This window comes from Netta rufina, assembly GCF_964035555.1.
Source record: "Netta rufina genome assembly, chromosome: 3".
NCBI lineage: Eukaryota > Metazoa > Chordata > Aves > Anseriformes > Anatidae > Netta > Netta rufina.
The window spans coordinates 36,001,772-36,018,578 of NC_140125.1; the positions used below are offsets into that span (position 1 = coordinate 36,001,772).

The window sequence follows — 16,807 nt, forward strand, 5'->3', positions numbered from 1 at the left end:
TACTTAATTCACAATAGGTTTTAGTCTTGATGTTATTTTTGGCTTATTTCTGCAACCTTTCTGCAGGCTTTCCACAGACGCAATGGCAAGAGTATCCACAGGAGAATTTAGGTCTTAAATCAGCTTCTATTATTATACCTCAGATTCCTTTTAAATAAAAAGGTTATCTGTTTCAGGTAATAACCACCTGTATTTTCAGTGACACTTTCTGTGCTCCAGTGACTGACCACTTTTCAAAACGGGCATATACTTAGTGCTGAAGAAAGACAGTGTGCAGGAAAATGAACACATACCCTGAACACAGCTAACGCATTAAGTGAAAAACTCATGACAGGAATGCATTTTTAGCTGTATTTTAAAAGTATAATTAGAAAATACACATCTGTCCCCAGTCACTCCTATGGAAGAAGGAAAGGGAAATAGATGTACATGTATATAGGGTTAAATATTATTTGCACCTCCATAACACCTGGAAACACCTAACCCAAAATCAAGATACCATGGAAACACCATCCCGAAGAGCTCTAAACTAAACCAGAAAAAGCAGTAGAAAGTCAGACTGGAGAAAAATACAGCATACTAAATAGCTGATACAGATGACAGCCAGAGTGGGAGCAGACCTCAGCTTTCCTCAGGCTCCCTCTGCAATTTGAAGCTGTACGCCCATGGAGACATCACAGTGCAAAACCAGCACTGCACCTGAGAAGCCATCTAACCATGATAACACAACAACACTGCAGGAAGTTACTCTGCTATCTGACATACAAGTAAATTAAGTGGGATTTTTTAATTGTTTTGTGTGTTTGTTTTTTCTCCTGTCATAACAACAGATTGTCTGTACTGGTTTGCACTGATTTGCACTGGTTAAATTAGCTAAGGCAACACTGTAATGAACGCATTTACACAACAGATCCACTTCCAGCAATGTTTGCTTGTATCAAGCAAGATTAATTTAATTCACATCAATCGAGCTGCAACTAGCAACAGCCTTTATCACAACATAATTATGTGAGAGTTTAGAGGCTACACTGAAATTTAAATGCCCTCAAAATGTAAAACCTTTTACTACAATAAAGGAGCAAACAAAAGAATACATTTGGTACTCAGTTGCAAATCTAAAGCCTCCATAGTCCTTCAAGACTTCTGTACCTTACAAGTCTGTAATTGCTGTTCTTGATCTTCATTGTTATGCACAATAGCCAGGCAATCCAATTACATGCGAGTTACATGCACATTATCAAGCAAAATGTACTCTCTCTCCTTTGCTAGTTCCACTTCTGATTAATTAGGGAAATTCATTTAAGACACTTAAGGTACATTTGGGTTTTAAAATCTATTTTACTTCCACTTACTCTACAGTCTAATTTATTGCTGTCTTCATTCACCCTTTTTTTTTTTTCTGTAAAATTAAGACCAGATACTGTCTGAGAGACTACAAAAAATACAGGAAAACCATTAGTTGCACACTAACTTTGCCTGCTGTAGCTGTGGATGTTGTCATGTGCCAAAAGGGTGAAAAGTTCAAGGGAAAACTGTTCCCATTTCAGGTAAACAAATAAATAAAATCAAAAGAACACTTCTCTCCCAAGAGTATATAACCCTACCTCTAAACAAAAATACACAAGAATAAGTGCGCCAAGTCTGAACCAGGGACACTTGCTAATAATCCCACGATGACAGTCTTTATGAACACGGAGACCTGGGACTAGATCAAGTGATGAAAGCAGAAATTGAGAAGTCCTTTTGTGTCAGCTGCAAGACAAGTTTGTTTCACAGATGTTCAACACTCTCCAAATTGCTGGTATTATTCTGAATTACCAGTTTCAAACTGGTCACTGGGAATATGGGACTCAAACAGTGGCTATGAGCCTCTGGCTGAGGAACCTTTCAAATGCTTGAGTGACCCAAACGGTTGAAAACTGGCAAGTCTATGAAAGCTGTGTACGTGACTTAGATGCTTTTGGTGGGTAACACTAGTATGAGGAAGAATTAAACTCAGCCTACTACAAATTTCTATTGCAAGTTTCACCTGCAAAGCAAGCAGCACTGTGAGAGCAGTCATGTCTTCAAAATGTAGAACTAAATAGTACATGACTCCAGAGCTTCCCAGCCTGGATTACTTAGCGGTATTAATTCAGTCAACTCTTGAAGCCATCTGCACAATTCTCATTTGAGGAAGTAAATAGTAATATACTGGTTTGGTTGTGGCAAATTGCTATGAGCTCATCGCTTACCTGTAGAGCTAAATATTACAACCAGCAATTCAAAGTTTTAAATAGAATAAAAAAAGGCAGAAGCTGCCTGCAGCTTAGCAAAACCCTTTATGATGATCTCTCTGGCATCTTCTATAATCATTTACACCCCAATCAGAGAATTCAGGTATTTGCTCTTCCCAGTGGTCAAAGAAGAACATTTAACTAACTGCAGATAAAAGGCTAAGCCATTTACAAATGTCCTGCCAGCACCATAACCTATTTCCAGTAGCTATTAAAAGCTAATCAGATGGTTCAAGAATCAGCTGCTGCAGCTTTGTTCATGCCACAGAAATAAGTATAGCATTCTCCTCGGTAAATCTGAGGAGCTATTAAATCTGCACCAATCTTAAATGGTGCCTGTGAAGTCAGTAAGGTATAACCTCTGCTATCCAAACCCAAATGGAAGAGCCTCTTCTTGGTTGCCATCTTCAATAGTAAGACTATGTAATAAATACTGGGCCACATTTTTCACAATGCAATATTATATACAGCGTGTCAACGTTAGAAAAAACTCTTTTCAGTAAATGATCTGTAACATGTTATAGCATACAATAATGTGAGCTACAAAATGCAGCAACGAAAAAAAACACAGTGACTTCTTTACTAAACTACTCTTGAACCAGAACTGCGATAAAGATCAGCACTAAGTCACTTTCCCGCCCCATTTGGGCTGTTACAAAAGACAGCCCTCTGCAACACAGTGCTGCTTTCATTGAAAAAAAAAAAAAAAAAAAAAAAAAAAAAAGGGAAGAAATGATTTTATACAGCACAGAAAAGGGCATTTAAGAAATTGTCCGTGAATAAGTTGGAATTTTTTATTTTATATATAAAACAGTAAAGAAATATATGTAAGTAATATACCTACTGGAAGTTTATAGAAAAAATCTACAGAAAACAAAATAGCAAGTAGACAGAAAAAATGACAGAATAAAAAGTGTTATGAAATAAATCTGGATTATAAACACAGAGAAAATAATTATACCCCTGAAAAACAATTCCTTTATCACCTATACCTACAGAATACAGTTCTTGTTGGAATTACACAAAGGGATTTTTTTAAAAATATAAAACTCTTACACTGCTATTGTTTCTAGAAATAGGAATCGTGACAGTTCTGAGCTGTTTCATTCCTTCATAAAGTACTCTGCTATGTTTTAACAAAATTCCAGGGGGAAAAAAAAAAAAACAACAAAAAAACCACACTATTTTAATCACAATTTCTACAAACTATTTTTGTTCTCAGTAGTTCAGGTGCAACAAACTAACATCTCAGGAAAAAGTTTGTTGTTGTTTGTACATATTTCAATATAGAGTGAGGAAAACACAAGTAAATACTTAGATACTGTCAGAACCCTTGCTACAGAAGCTCCTTTGTACTTCTGAATAACAGTAACAATGGTGACCGAGTGAAAAATGTAACAAAAAAGGAAAAAAAAAAAAAGTTCTAAAAGTAAAACTGTTCTGGTTGAAGGACACAGAGGTTGGGAAGAATTCTAAGTTTGCTCTTGTGAAGTGTTCACAAGCACCAAGAGTAAAACAAAGTTTTATGGTTTGATGCAAACCCATAAAACCACGAAAGCCTGGTCACCATTTCCTTCAGCTTCACAACAGGTGAAAGAATTGATATGCAGTAATGTTCAGCTACAACTGTTTGGGGGATTTTTTATTTTTTTTAATTTTAATCAAGACTTTTAAAAAAGAGAAGCATTGACATTTAGAATTTAGTTACAAATATCATTAATTTACTCTGTTCCATCAAGAAAAAAGCAATTCAGTACCGCAGCACAAGCCAAATTATACATCGGAGGAAAATAGTATTTGTTCTCTAACATTAATTTTCTATACTTTTAATCCTTTTACTTCTATATAATATTTCTAATAATATGGAAGTCTTTGTTCTACAGAGCTCTGGGATTGTCCATATGAGAGTCAAGCTACCATCTACAATATGAGGCACCAGAGAAAAAAAAAAGTTACTGCTTTTATATGAATGCCTCCCTAATGTAAAAAAAAAAAAAAAAAAAAAGAGCACTGCAAAAAAAAAGGTTTACTCAAGATGATCTTTAAGGAAAAAGTCTTCCTCTAATTTTGAACACCATCAATTAACTGATTCTCAAATGTCCCCAATTTTCTTGATTAGGCGTTTCATAAACATAGCTCCATGGTATTTCACAGAAAGTCTTACTTGTATGTAACAGTCATAGTAACACAGAAAGAAAGAAAAAAAAAAGTTAAAATTTGACCAACAGCAATGCATTAGATCACATTGACTTATACATGAACAGCTCCCAGTGATAACTGCTTCAAAGCACTGAGAAAAAAAAAAAAAAAAGATGCTAACTAAATCAATATATCACACTAATGCTTTTACTGGAATTGCACGGTCTGTAGGAGACCTCCACAATGCATAGTCATTAAAAAAGTAAATTCTAACTTTAATCTAAAACCATCACCACCAACAAGCTTCTTGATGTCATATTAATAACTACCTCTGCATATCTGAGGAACTGATTGGTCCTATTTATCCAATATGCGCAAATACAATAATATAATTCACGTAGCATGAATTCACAGATACAAAATAAGAAAAAACAAGTACATGGAATTTTCATAACAGTTATCACCAACCCTTCTGTTGTGAAAGAACTTTAAAAAACAGAAAGACAAAAACGTCTGATGTTAACTCTATTTACCATGTAACTCAATGACAGCATTATAAATAAAAATGTAGTACTGAAAGTGTTGTGTCTTCAGACATACGTAAACTTACGCAGTAGTCATCTGCAAGCACATTCCCGTTCTTAAGCATTGTAGTGCTAATGTTTTACTTTCTGCTCAGAAAGGTATTCCTCTGACAGAACAGCAGGAATAAGTTTAGCTATGTACAAAGAACAATATACTAGGAATGGATGATTTATTAATACACATATGAAATCAATATTAATACACATGATGTGACAGTTAAAATAGCATGTAATTAAACCCTTAAACTAAAAATCTCAAGCAAATACATCAGTACACTCACCAGTAAAAGTCTCTGAAGATCTACAGTGGACGTAGCCTGCTGGCAGATGACCAACTTCCTGAAAATTAGGGTTCTTTGCCATTCTGAACTGATAGATTGAACACCAAGCTCATAGAAATGCTGTTCAGAAACATCCAGCTGAATACCATATTCCTGAAACAATGCATAAAATATATACCATTAAAAACAGGTAGCACACGGCTACAGCAGAAATCGACTGAAATGCACATTTCTCAGTTGAAAATTTTGTGGAAATAAATTTTAAGAATCCCTCCATTCTATGGGAAGTGCTCTAATAACATTATAAAAAATAATAATTCTAATGTTACGATATAAGTCATCATTTGATTTTTTTTTCTTTTAACTGTCACCAAAAAAAAAGGTAAGAGTTGTCATTAATTTGTTCATTGTAACGCACAAATATTTCACTAAGGCTCTTGCTGAAACATCAGCATCCCTGAGCGCAGAGTTCTACCATGTGGGTGTCCTAATTAAACTGCATCTATACAAAGCGTATCATGCACGTTTCACTCCCTACACATCCAAATCTCTATAAGTGGTCTTGCCTAGCCTAAGGTGGTGGGCGGGCTTGTTTTTTTTGTTCGCTTGGTTGGTGTTTTACACTATTTTAGGCAGTGGCAGATCCTTCTCCTGGGCAAGCCTTTATTCTTATAAACAGGAAAACAAAACTGTAGAATGAGGAAATAAATAAATGAAGCCTGTATATTTCTGTAAACAAAAACTGATGCTGTAAACAAAAAAAAAGTAAACAAAACTGACACAATGTTTTTATCTCAGCAGTATGAACTATTGCTGTTATTCTCATACCTGCCAGCAGGAAAGATGAACTGTATTTAAATTGCTAACTAGATGACACCTTGACCTATGAATTTTCACATAAGAGACAGCAATCTTCTCTAAAGCGTGTTTAAGGGGAACAAGGGAAGAGAAGGAAAAAGTATTTTTAGGTAGTCTCTTGAACAGGAAAGTAACCACACCTCCATCCAGCAACTTGAAAATAGGTATGACAAAGAAGTTATCCTATTTTTGGAGAATAACAAGGCTATGTATATATTTATTCCCATAAGTATTGTGTATTAATGAAGTGTCTTGTATTGTCAAAACGTACTCAAGAGCAAATTATGAAAACTGGGGGGGGTGTTAAAAACGTAAATATCGAGGCACAATCTCTGACAGAGCAGTACACTTTGTGCACCTGAGTTACGGACTTGTCCGAAGGGACATATCAAACGCATCCGCGCTGAGGGAAGGCCCGGATTAAACCCTAAAACCCGCACCACAACACGGAGCCACGCCAGCGCAGGGCTTTGGGCAGGCTCTGCGCAGAGCGGGTAACACCCGGGTGGCCTCACTGCCTTTTGACGTGATAACGTGACAACAACCTCCCCGCCACGGGCACGGGCACGGCAGCGCCTGACCTGCCACAGGAGCCTCGCAGCACGACCCCGGCAACACCGCGCCGCGATACGCCGACCTAATTACCGGGAGGGGGGAATAAAAAGCCAGAGCGGAGCCCTGGGAGGCGTGCGGCCGCCCGACGAGCCTCAGGCAGGCTCAGGAGCGCGGCAGGCCCCGCTGGGGGCACGGCCCCAGCGCTCCGCACGCAGGAGGCGCCCCCGGGCCCCGACCCGGCCCCGCCGCCCCCTTCCCCCCCCCCCCCAGGACTCACCGGCCCCGGCACCGAGCGGGCCTCCACCCCGCCGCCGTCGTGACGCCACCGGGCGCCTTGACGTCACTTAGCAACAGCCGCCGGCCTCCTCCGTGCTGAGGCGGGGCCGCCCGCGGGGCGCATGCGCGGGGTTCGCCCGCCGCCGGGGCAGAGGGAGGGGCGCTCGGGAGACCCCCGGGCGCCTCAGGGCGCGGGCGGTGGGGTCGGACTGCGCCCCAGAGCCTGAAGCGCCCAGATTCCACGCTTCGTTCCGTAAAAGTGAGCTTGGAAGATGTAAGAATACCGCAGTCTGTCATCAGTGAGAGCCCCCAGCGTTTTCAGACGATTGCACGTTTAAAATCTGCACGTCGATTCTTTTCAGCCTGCTCCTGGCATTAAAGCGCACCTCCGTCTTGGCTTTCATAGCTGGCACCACTGCTTTTAAATAGTTCACAATATGTCAAGAAACAGTTGTGTTTTGTTTTTTTTTTTTCCCCAATAAAAAAAAAAAAATGTACCTTGCCCACTTCATGCTATTTCTGCAATTACATCGTTTTTTGTGCTATCCTCTTTATTATTTCATTATCTATTGCATTGTTTATACTGACACATGCATATAAATTAAACTCAAGGGTCATCCCAAGATCAGCAGCCACAAGATCAGCAGCCACATCTGAAGCAAGCTTTAAGTGCTAAGCAGAGAACCTCCCTCCGACACAGCCTCCTGCTTCTCGTGGAGTTACTACTGAACTACATGTGCACACCCTTTGACTTATTCACTCAACTTACAACCTATCCCGCTTTTAATTACCGGATTCCATACAGTTTTGTCAATAGCATTTCCAGTCACACCTGCACTTTGAACTGTAATGACACAAGTCTGAGTGAAATACTTCATGTAGATAAACTATGAGCATGTATGTAACTCCCAAGTTACACACTTGTAAAATGTAGGGATTTTCCTTGCCCAGACCTTTGTCACAAAGCTTTAGATGATATATCTGTATTGATTAAAATAAAACTAGTTTCAGACAACTTCACTTAGACTACTCTTAGCCTGTTTTATTCTATTCACCATCTAAAGCAAGATTCCAGATGGTAAGGAAATGCAGTTAGCCCTTGTGCTTCAAGTGAGTTTTACTTCATCTTAAGTTCCTATTTCAGCACACCAGCATGAGAAGGTACATACATAAGAAAGTTTAACCATCAGAACAGATGTAAGCTGCAGACAAGTGCGTGCTTTGTCTCATCTCATTGCTGTAGCTCTCCTTCTCAGCAATATTCTCATCCAACTGGCTACTGACTTCAAAAGACACCTTATCATACTAAAACTATACTACCATAGTCTTCAAATTAAGAATTCTCTTAATTGCTGCTGTAAGATATCCTGCAATATCATGTACTTTTTTTTTTTTTTTTTTTTTTTTAAGTAGGGTGAGGTTTCCTGAGTCACCAGAGCCAACCTAAATTTCTGCTAAAATGAACAGCCCGATTTAATTGTTCAGGAAACTACAGAGCCTTGAACTGGCTTCTCATTTCTGCTTAATAAACTTGGTATAAAAGTAACCCAGCATTTAAGCACATCAGTGCTAATTTATTATACTGAAGTAGCCTGCCTGGGGCTGGGCACAACATCAGACATGCCACATTTGTGAGGAAGATGACTGAGACAGCTATTATGACAGCTCAGTTTCTAAGATCTCACTGCAAGCAGTGGTAACTACATTGTCCCTATCAGAAGGGCCTAACATAAGAGAAAATGAAAGAAACAACACAGAAACAAGACAGTAAACAGTCTAGGTATTACCTCTGGAAATAAAGGAGTGCAGACAGCATAAGCTGTTTACTGTTTCAGAAAACAACTACTTGGCAAACATTCAAGAATGGAGAAGATTTGTGAACAACACTTATAGGGCACTACCTATAGTGCCCTATCTACTTAAGTAGAGACCATCCACAAAATATCATACAAAAGACAATTTGAAGTATTGGGGTTGCTTTATAAAATATAGGAAACATCTTTATAGAGTTGCTGTCTACTTTCCAATAAATTTGTGGGGTTTTTGTACATCTGTAGGGGACAGTAAACAGGGCAATGCATTTCCCGTTCTCTTTTCCAACAGCTATTAAAACTCAGATGAAGCATATAATGTTTTTTACTCATTTCCAAAGGTAAACAAAATATTGTAGACTACTCTTGGACAACAGTGCTTTATATTTGTCATTAATATCTAGATTAGCATAGTAGAAATCAAATGCAGTACCTTCTATACTTTTTAACTGAAAGGACAGAGAGTTATTGAATAAGTTATCAACAACTCTGCACGTCGCCATTATCCTGCTAATCAAGTCACACAGTTACCTTCATTACTGTACTCCCACTTATTCTTCTTTTATGACCAAGTCTCTCACCCCTCAAAAAAAAAAAAATCCATAAACTAAAACAAAGAGCTTTTTGTTTATCTAGGATTCAAAAACTACCAAAGTAACTTGTCATACTGCTTTAAAAGTTGTTTTGTTATTTTCATCAATGCTTTATAGTTGGAAGTGAATGGAGATGCCATTGCACAGTTGAAGACTGAGTATGAGTTAAGTGCTACTCGAACCACAGTAAATGCAGAGAGATTTTCTTGGTTTTGTTAACACGATTTCAGAAGTCAGTATGTTTTACGCTACTCATACCAGGTGAACCATGTGAAGTAAAATGATTTGTGTAACAGATATAAATAACAGGAAAATGTAGCATTTACAAGTATAATTTCAGTAACCATCACTCAGAGAGGGCAACCAAAATGCCTACTTATAGGAAGCCATTTCAAGTACTCTTCTTCTTTGCACTCCTAATACAGGACTATACACAGCACGTAAAAAGAATATAGCCCCAGACTTGCATCAAAACAAAAACTATGAACAAGTTCCTTCTACTGTTAAAAGACACTAGAAGGACTACTGTGAGACCTCTTATATTGTCTCCCAGTCAGCAGCCAGAAGTTTAAATACAGAATTCTTTCGGGTGAACTAATCTACAAAGTTTCTTGTTCCAGGCAAGGCTGCTTAACGGTGGCCAGACTTTTCCTTTGCATAATGTAAGATTAAGACTTCCATAAACATGCTACTAAAGCAAAAAGTTAGATACTTTATTTTCTAGCATACAAGATAGGGCATGAAGCCTTCAGGATCCTTTGACTTCATTAAATTTAAAGTTTCTTTTTCTCCTTGTTGAAGATCACCAGCAGTAATGCAAGATTTTTATTTTTTCTTTTAGTTTAAATCTAAAGACTCTAAAGTGAAGTGAATTTCTGGTAATCTATCTTATGAGAGTGTTTAGTTAAATATTAACATAATCAATGTTCAAGAGCAGAGTACATATTAGTGCTCTTCCAAAAGACAGTTGAGGATTCCTAGTTGGAAGCAAATTGCAGGGGCATCACGGGAAAACAAGAGGGAATTCAAGTACATTGAGGTCCAAGGGGACAGTTTTAGAGGAGACTCTGAGCATAGTTGATTCCTCTCCATTAAGCAAGAAATTCCACAAATGCTGTTGCAGATTTTCTCCACGGAACTGAAAGTGTGCATCTAAGTGAGAGTCACCATGTGTTTAGGATTCAGAATTTCAATCCAGTAGCCATCAGGATCTTGAACAAATGCAAGTCCTTTCATTTTACCTATTTGAGAAAACAAAACACCAAAGAAACAAGGTAAGACTACATAACTAAGTCTTAAATACAAGAACTTCCACATTTTCTTTTTGTACTAGTTCAGAATTTGCTGTTTAAATTTGAAAACATCCAGATTAGTTTTTAATCAGTAAGATCTTTGAGTGCTGTGTTGTCAATCTGACACTCAATGAAGCTATAAAGTCACCTTGAAATCCATCTTCTGTTGACTTAAATCAATGTTCTTGCCCCTGTAAGTGTTCCTCTTTTCCTGAATTCCTTGCCCATGTAAATGTTCATATTTTCCTGAATGTATCAGGAAAACATTTTTGTGCTCTGAGATGTTTTGATACACTTTCTTGAACTGCCTTTGCTAGTAAAAAAAAATAAAAATAAAAAAAATCCTCTGTTCCTCTACCCTGCATTTTTCCCATGCCTGCCTCAACACTGAAGTTTTGTACAGTACTGTTTTTCAGTTGTTTGTTCCCCACACCTGACCTGGTTTACAGTACACACTTGCATCACTAGATAAGACAAATGCAGTAGTTTTAAACTGTTGGAAAAGAATACTACTCACAAAAACAGGGTCCCCAAAATCATTCTTTAACAGTGAATCAGGATAGCACAGCTTAACATGTTACCTTAGAGTGTTAAGTACCTGGTTTTAGTTATACTTCCTCTATTACCCTGTTCACTATAACAGAACCAACCTAATTCCTATTATACTCTAGTTAGAAAAACTGCTGAGAATAGGAGTTAGATTCAGTAACACAGGGAAAAAAAAATAGCATTAACTCTCTCAGCCTGCCCCATAAACAGTGAATGTGAAGCCCCAAGCCTCTTCCTACTCTCTGGTACTTGCTGCATCAATTTTAATTTTTAATGTTAAAAACAGCTTTCTCTTTTTTTACCCTTATGCTTAGCTGATTCCAGGAGTTTACACCACTCACAGTCTAAGTTCCTTCTACATTCTTAGAGCTGTGAAGTGATAGAGCATTGAAGTAAAGAGCTCAAGTATCAACTCTCTCAAGGTTTATTAGGTGCTGAACAAGTAAGGGCTCTGAAACTTTAAAATCCTAGCAATATTGAGTTCAAATTTTCAAATAAGAAATCTACATTCAAGATACGGTTGCTACAGACAGACACAGAATAACATGCAAGAACAGACAAATGATATAATTCTGCACTGTCATTTTTGCCCATTGTATAAGAGGTAACAGGGGTAATTGGTTCCAGTACGTTTTAAGGAGTGACAACTACAGAGACAGATTGAGCTTTCCAGGAGGCAAAGCTACCAGACATAGTATTTTAAGAACAAGGAACAACAGCAAAATTACTTGTATTCCTGATTAAGTCTTACCATCATCTGGTTTCTTCACAAATTTCACTCCTAGTTCTTCAAACCTCTTACAAGCTTTATTGACATCAGGGACAGCAATTCCAATGTGTCCTGTGAAATGGGGTAAGAAGAGTCAGGTACACTCTCAGCATTGATGGGTATTTGAGAAAAAAGTTTGCTCAGCATTTCATCCTGTGCAAAAAGTTCACTTCAGATGTGACATACCTAAGGAAATTATTGCTTCCAGAAAGAAGAGCATTTCAAATTTTAACAATATTCTCCTTCAGAAAATTAGCTTTCTGACAATGCTTTTAAAATAGGACATTTGAAGTAGCTCATGTTATTTAGATAAGAATATTATCTAGAGTAGGAAAGAAATAGGATACTCAAGCTATTTTGTGTATTGCTTTTCAAGAAGGCAACCACGTAACAGGATTTTGTTGCATTTGCTCAGTTCAACAGTGCAAGGCATTTATCATTAATGCTGTATTTGTAGAGACTAACAGTAGCACCATGCAAGGCCTGAATTTACAAATCAGTTCAGAAGCTTTAAATGTCAAGTGGCTAGATTGAGTATGAGACTTATTTCACAAGCCAGTGACCTTTCAAGTGCTCAAAATAAAGTCAAGCCACATGAATACTACCCTCAGTGCTACATATGAACAGAATTCTCCTTCTAGCTCAAAAGGGGTGATCAGTGCATTACTGAATAGAAATCTGAATTTAAATCAGTCTGAACATCACAATCCAATATGCAGGAGCAATTATTGCACTTAATTGAGTAGTTACTATTAATGTGTTTTCTTGCCAAAAGATTAGACATATAAAAAGTGTAACTGTGGATCATTACTCTGAAACATGTTGACATATTTTCATCATCTTTCACAGTGTATCTTGCTTCTTCCAGCATGTAAAGGACAGGGATACAAGTTTCCTTATTTACCACTAGAAAAGTCTTCTTATCCACACAAGTTAAAATATTTTAAAATTTCTCAAAAAAACAAACAAACAAACAAAGCCTACCGCATATACATAATTTTTGCACTTTAGTTATATAGATGTTTTCTAAAAAAAAAACAAAAAACTTTGAAATGCCATTCTTCTCCAATACACAAGAGTAAAAATATAATGACAATAAAACAAAACATGAAAATTACAAGCACTAAACAAAAGACCTACCAAATCCTCGAGGATCCGAATTACCATTGTGATAGGACTGATTTTCATCATTTTCAGTGCCCCAGTTGCTGTAAGAAGCAATTATTATACATTGAAGAAGACCATTGAAATCAACAAGTTCTGCATGTTCAGTTTCCATGGAAGTTGTCTCTTCTAAAAACCAGAAAATTTCAATTGCTGGCTGCATTCATTAAACTATCAAGATTTTCCCAAATCATAGGTCATAGCGAGTCTTCAAAGCAGACAAAGGGCTAATTCAGTCAGGTTCATACCCCTCACTAATACTCAGGTTCTACATTTGGATGAGTTTGAGAGACACTCCTATCTCATTCCAATTACAAAGGAGAACAAGTCTCCCTGCACTTCTGTGCAATCATTAGTAGCATTAACATAATTGCCCTGTTCATGTAAAGTGTTTTTTTTTTTCCATTTGTTTGTTTTGTTTTTTTTGACTTAATACCTCTTTTGATTAGATTTCAGAAGCAATAGTTACCCAACTATCGGGATGCTTCAGATATCCCAGAAGTTCTAACCACATCATTTTTCCTCAGTTCCACGGTATCGCTCCCCAGGGAGTATGCATATTCAAAAGAGACAGCAAATACTATTTCATACTTACATACCACTGTTCACCCAGAAGTTTGAAAGAGCTCTATAAAGATGAAGACTAAGTCTCTAAGATCTCAGCCATATTTTAAGGCTATATAACAGTGAAGATGTTTCTACAGTAGTTACTGCATTTTCATTCAATCCAACAGGACTTACAGTCATCTGCTTCTGCAGAATCACCGTTAATTAAATGTCATCTCTCACTATTAATACTTACTGTGTCAGTTCAAGTGTAGCTTTTCTAGAGAAGGTCCAAGGTGTTCTCTCAGCTTTATCTTTTGGGATATCATTTTTATCTTCGTACCCCAGGAAAAACAGCGAGAACTTCATAGTAGGGAAGTCAAATTTTTGAAGCAGTCTAAGTGGAAAAAAATATTTTGAAATAGTACCTAAAAAAGATAGTCGGGTAGCCTGCAAATAAACCAGTATTCTTCCCCCATGGAAGAATTACTGCCACGATTTTTGCCTGACTGCAATCCACACCTTAAAATAGCTGCTTTGAACTATCAAGTAAAAACATTCCAGAACACATCATAAACTTCCAAAGACTAGAAGAAACAGATGCTTAAAAGCCAAGCCATCAGTAACTGGATAGCAAAGTCAATACAAAGGCTTAAGTCTGAGGCCACCACTGTTACTGGTATGTATTTCCTCAGGAAGATCCTTATGTTTATAAACCACATTACAGTATCACCACGGAATAGAAAACATTTACTTTGAAATTTACTCATGCCATGGAACTTGCCTGTGTTTGTAAACTTGGTCTGGTGCCAGCAAGTTAAAAAAAAAAAAACATATGGATGATTTTTTTTTATTATTATTATTTTTATATATATATATATATATATTTTTTTTTTTTTTTTACTATTTTCACAGATTGGTATAACCATAAAAGCCATTTCAGATGTGATAACTTAATCAACTACAAAATACCCTAGGTCGTAAAAAGCTGCTATATAAGCAGCTTATAAGGTTTATCCCTTTGCTAACAGCAAGAATTCACTCACTTTACTGTGACATATTTGATACACACACACCATTGTTCTATAGAAAATTGCACAAGATAAGACTGCTAAGAGTGATCTCATATGATGCGTACAAAGTGTTGTAAGCTTCAAAGAACTTTAGACAAGACTCCACTATTTTTCCCTTATTCCTAGAAATGTTGCATACTTCAAATCATTTTTACATAGGAAGTTTGATCAGAGCAAGCAAGCAAAACACACCTAATTTATTTTTCAGCTTACCATTTAATTACTTTTTAATTTCTATCACACACCTCTTCACTAAAGTTGAGGCATTTTATTTTACCTTAGTCTGGACTGATTTCAGGATGTTTAAAAATAAACTAGAATGTTGTTTTAAAATAAACTCTTTTCATATGACAAAAACGTGCACAGTCTTAGCACAAACACCTTAGGCTACTGCAGGGCATCTGCCTCCTCACAGCCTTCTCCAAAAGGAATTCAAACCTTGTCACCAGTTTGTGTCATCCTGGACTCTTACGTTTAGAGGTGGTTCTCAGCCAACTCTGAGAACTAGCAGAAAGTTTTAAGACTTATAGCAATGACTCCTGATTATAAGCACTGTCATACAAGTTAACTGGTAACTGCAGAATCAGTGCGGGGAAAATAAGCAAGCTGTATACTGATAATTAATGACCTACTTAAGAAAAAAAAAAAAGTTCTAGCCAACACCAATTTTAGCTCATTTGTAACTTCGGCATTAATTGTGCTGTGGAAATTCTTGGAGATTGCCAGATTACCTAACTTGGCATTAGCTGATAGGCCAGCATTGTTGATGTAGTTAAAGCAATTAATATAATTACATCAAAATAACAGAAGTTTGTCTTTTCAAAAGGATAGTATGAACAAGCAAAGTTACTGTAGCATACAACTTCCACTCACGTCATTCCAAGAATTCTTGTATAAAAATCCAGTGACTTCTTAGGATCCTTTACTCTTAACATTGTCTGCTGAAACAAAAAGTCCTGGAGGGGGGAAAAAAAAGAAAAGAGTTTATTTTTATATATGAAACAAATACATATTAACAAAGAAGTCAGTTAATAATTAAACTAAAAACAGCAGATATAGAAGTAACAAATACAGTATTATATCCAGTGTAAATAAAATATTTGTTCTTGATACAACCGATGCATCTTCATATTAAATAAACATGGCTTTGTACTATAAGAAGAAAAAAAAATGCAGACATCATTCAATATGTAAATCAGAAATATCAAAAGTTTGTAGCATTCTTATTTTTATTATTTTTTTAATGGAGCTGTACTACACATGCTCTGTCCTGCACGCAGGTACACTAGCAGTTGGTACTGGGTCTCACTGCACGCTTACGCAGAACTTAATTGAAGCTAAACTGCTGAGCTCATGATTTCATTTCACAGTTGTTGAATCTCTGTCAAGCACAACGATATTTTGGCCTACCATTCTGTAAAGGTATTTTCTCAAGCCATAGCATTACTTTATATACCAAGGGCTACTGAACAGCTAGGTGGATGAAACGCAAGTTAGATATTTTCAACACATATTCCATGCAAGGGACAGACTTAGAAGCTAAGCTTAAATACTACTATCTATTCCCCCTAATAAAACAGCCCCCAATTCTCTCCCTTGCCGCTCCCCGCCACCCTCCAAAGGGGCAGGACGCCGCCGCTACCACAGCCCCGAGTTGCCCCCCACACTCCCCAGCCGCCCGCCCCACCTTGGTGCTGGGATCCGGCTCGGAGCAGGCGCCATAGGCTGCCTCATCGCTGAGGCCGCACGGCTCTGCCGGGGCCGCCATTTTACGGAGCTGGGAGAAGGGGAGGAGAAGGGAGGATGAAGGCTGCCCGGGGGAGGCAGCGCTCCGCCCCAGAGGTGTGGCGGGGGTTCGTGCTAGGGGGATGTCCGCGAAGGGAGGACGGGCAGGGCTTTCCCCCGCCTTATTTATTTTATTTTGCTTTGTTTTGTTTTATTTACTTATTTATTTATTTGCTTGTTTATTTATTTATGTATTAAAAAATCCCACCAGTCCTGCTTTTGAGGTAGCGGGATTGGTGGCTCTGCCGTACTAATA

At 37.7% G+C, this 16,807-nt stretch overlaps 2 protein-coding genes across 2 annotated transcripts in view; both read right to left on the bottom strand.

The window, feature by feature from the left end:
* Positions 1 to 7,017, bottom strand: part of BTBD9 (BTB domain containing 9) — a 118,841-nt gene extending 111,824 nt beyond the window's left edge. The window contains exons 1-2 of the mRNA XM_084284746.1: positions 6,971 to 7,017; positions 5,281 to 5,433 (exon numbers count right to left, since the gene is read on the bottom strand). Of these exons, the coding sequence (XP_084140872.1) occupies positions 5,281 to 5,362 (82 nt within the window). The 5' untranslated portion in view covers positions 5,363 to 5,433; positions 6,971 to 7,017. The remainder of the gene's footprint in view (positions 1 to 5,280; positions 5,434 to 6,970) is intronic.
* A 3,048-nt stretch (positions 7,018 to 10,065) lies between these two features.
* GLO1 (glyoxalase I) lies at positions 10,066 to 16,580 on the bottom strand. The gene is made up of 6 exons (XM_084283332.1): positions 16,454 to 16,580; positions 15,640 to 15,722; positions 13,950 to 14,090; positions 13,124 to 13,191; positions 11,966 to 12,055; positions 10,066 to 10,614 (listed from the first exon to the last, which is right to left on the bottom strand). Exons 1-6 carry the CDS (start codon positions 16,532 to 16,534, stop codon positions 10,526 to 10,528), a joined length of 552 nt encoding a protein of 183 aa, XP_084139458.1. The 5' UTR covers positions 16,535 to 16,580; the 3' UTR covers positions 10,066 to 10,525.
* Between the last annotated feature and the right edge of the window lie 227 nt (positions 16,581 to 16,807).

What these genes read in the sequence shown, in the direction of transcription:
- GLO1 (XM_084283332.1), bottom strand. Translation starts at nt 16,534, where the DNA reads ATGGCGGCCCCGGCAGAGCCGTGCGGCCTCAGCGATGAGGCAGCCTAT. An exon ending in ACAAGAATTCTTGGAATGAC is followed by an intron (nt 14,091 to 15,639) that starts GTGAGTGGAAGT and finishes TTTTCCACTTAG; the next exon opens with ACTGCTTCAAAAATTTGACT. An exon ending in GCTACACTTGAACTGACACA is followed by an intron (nt 13,192 to 13,949) that starts GTAAGTATTAAT and finishes TGCTTCTTACAG; the next exon opens with CAACTGGGGCACTGAAAATG.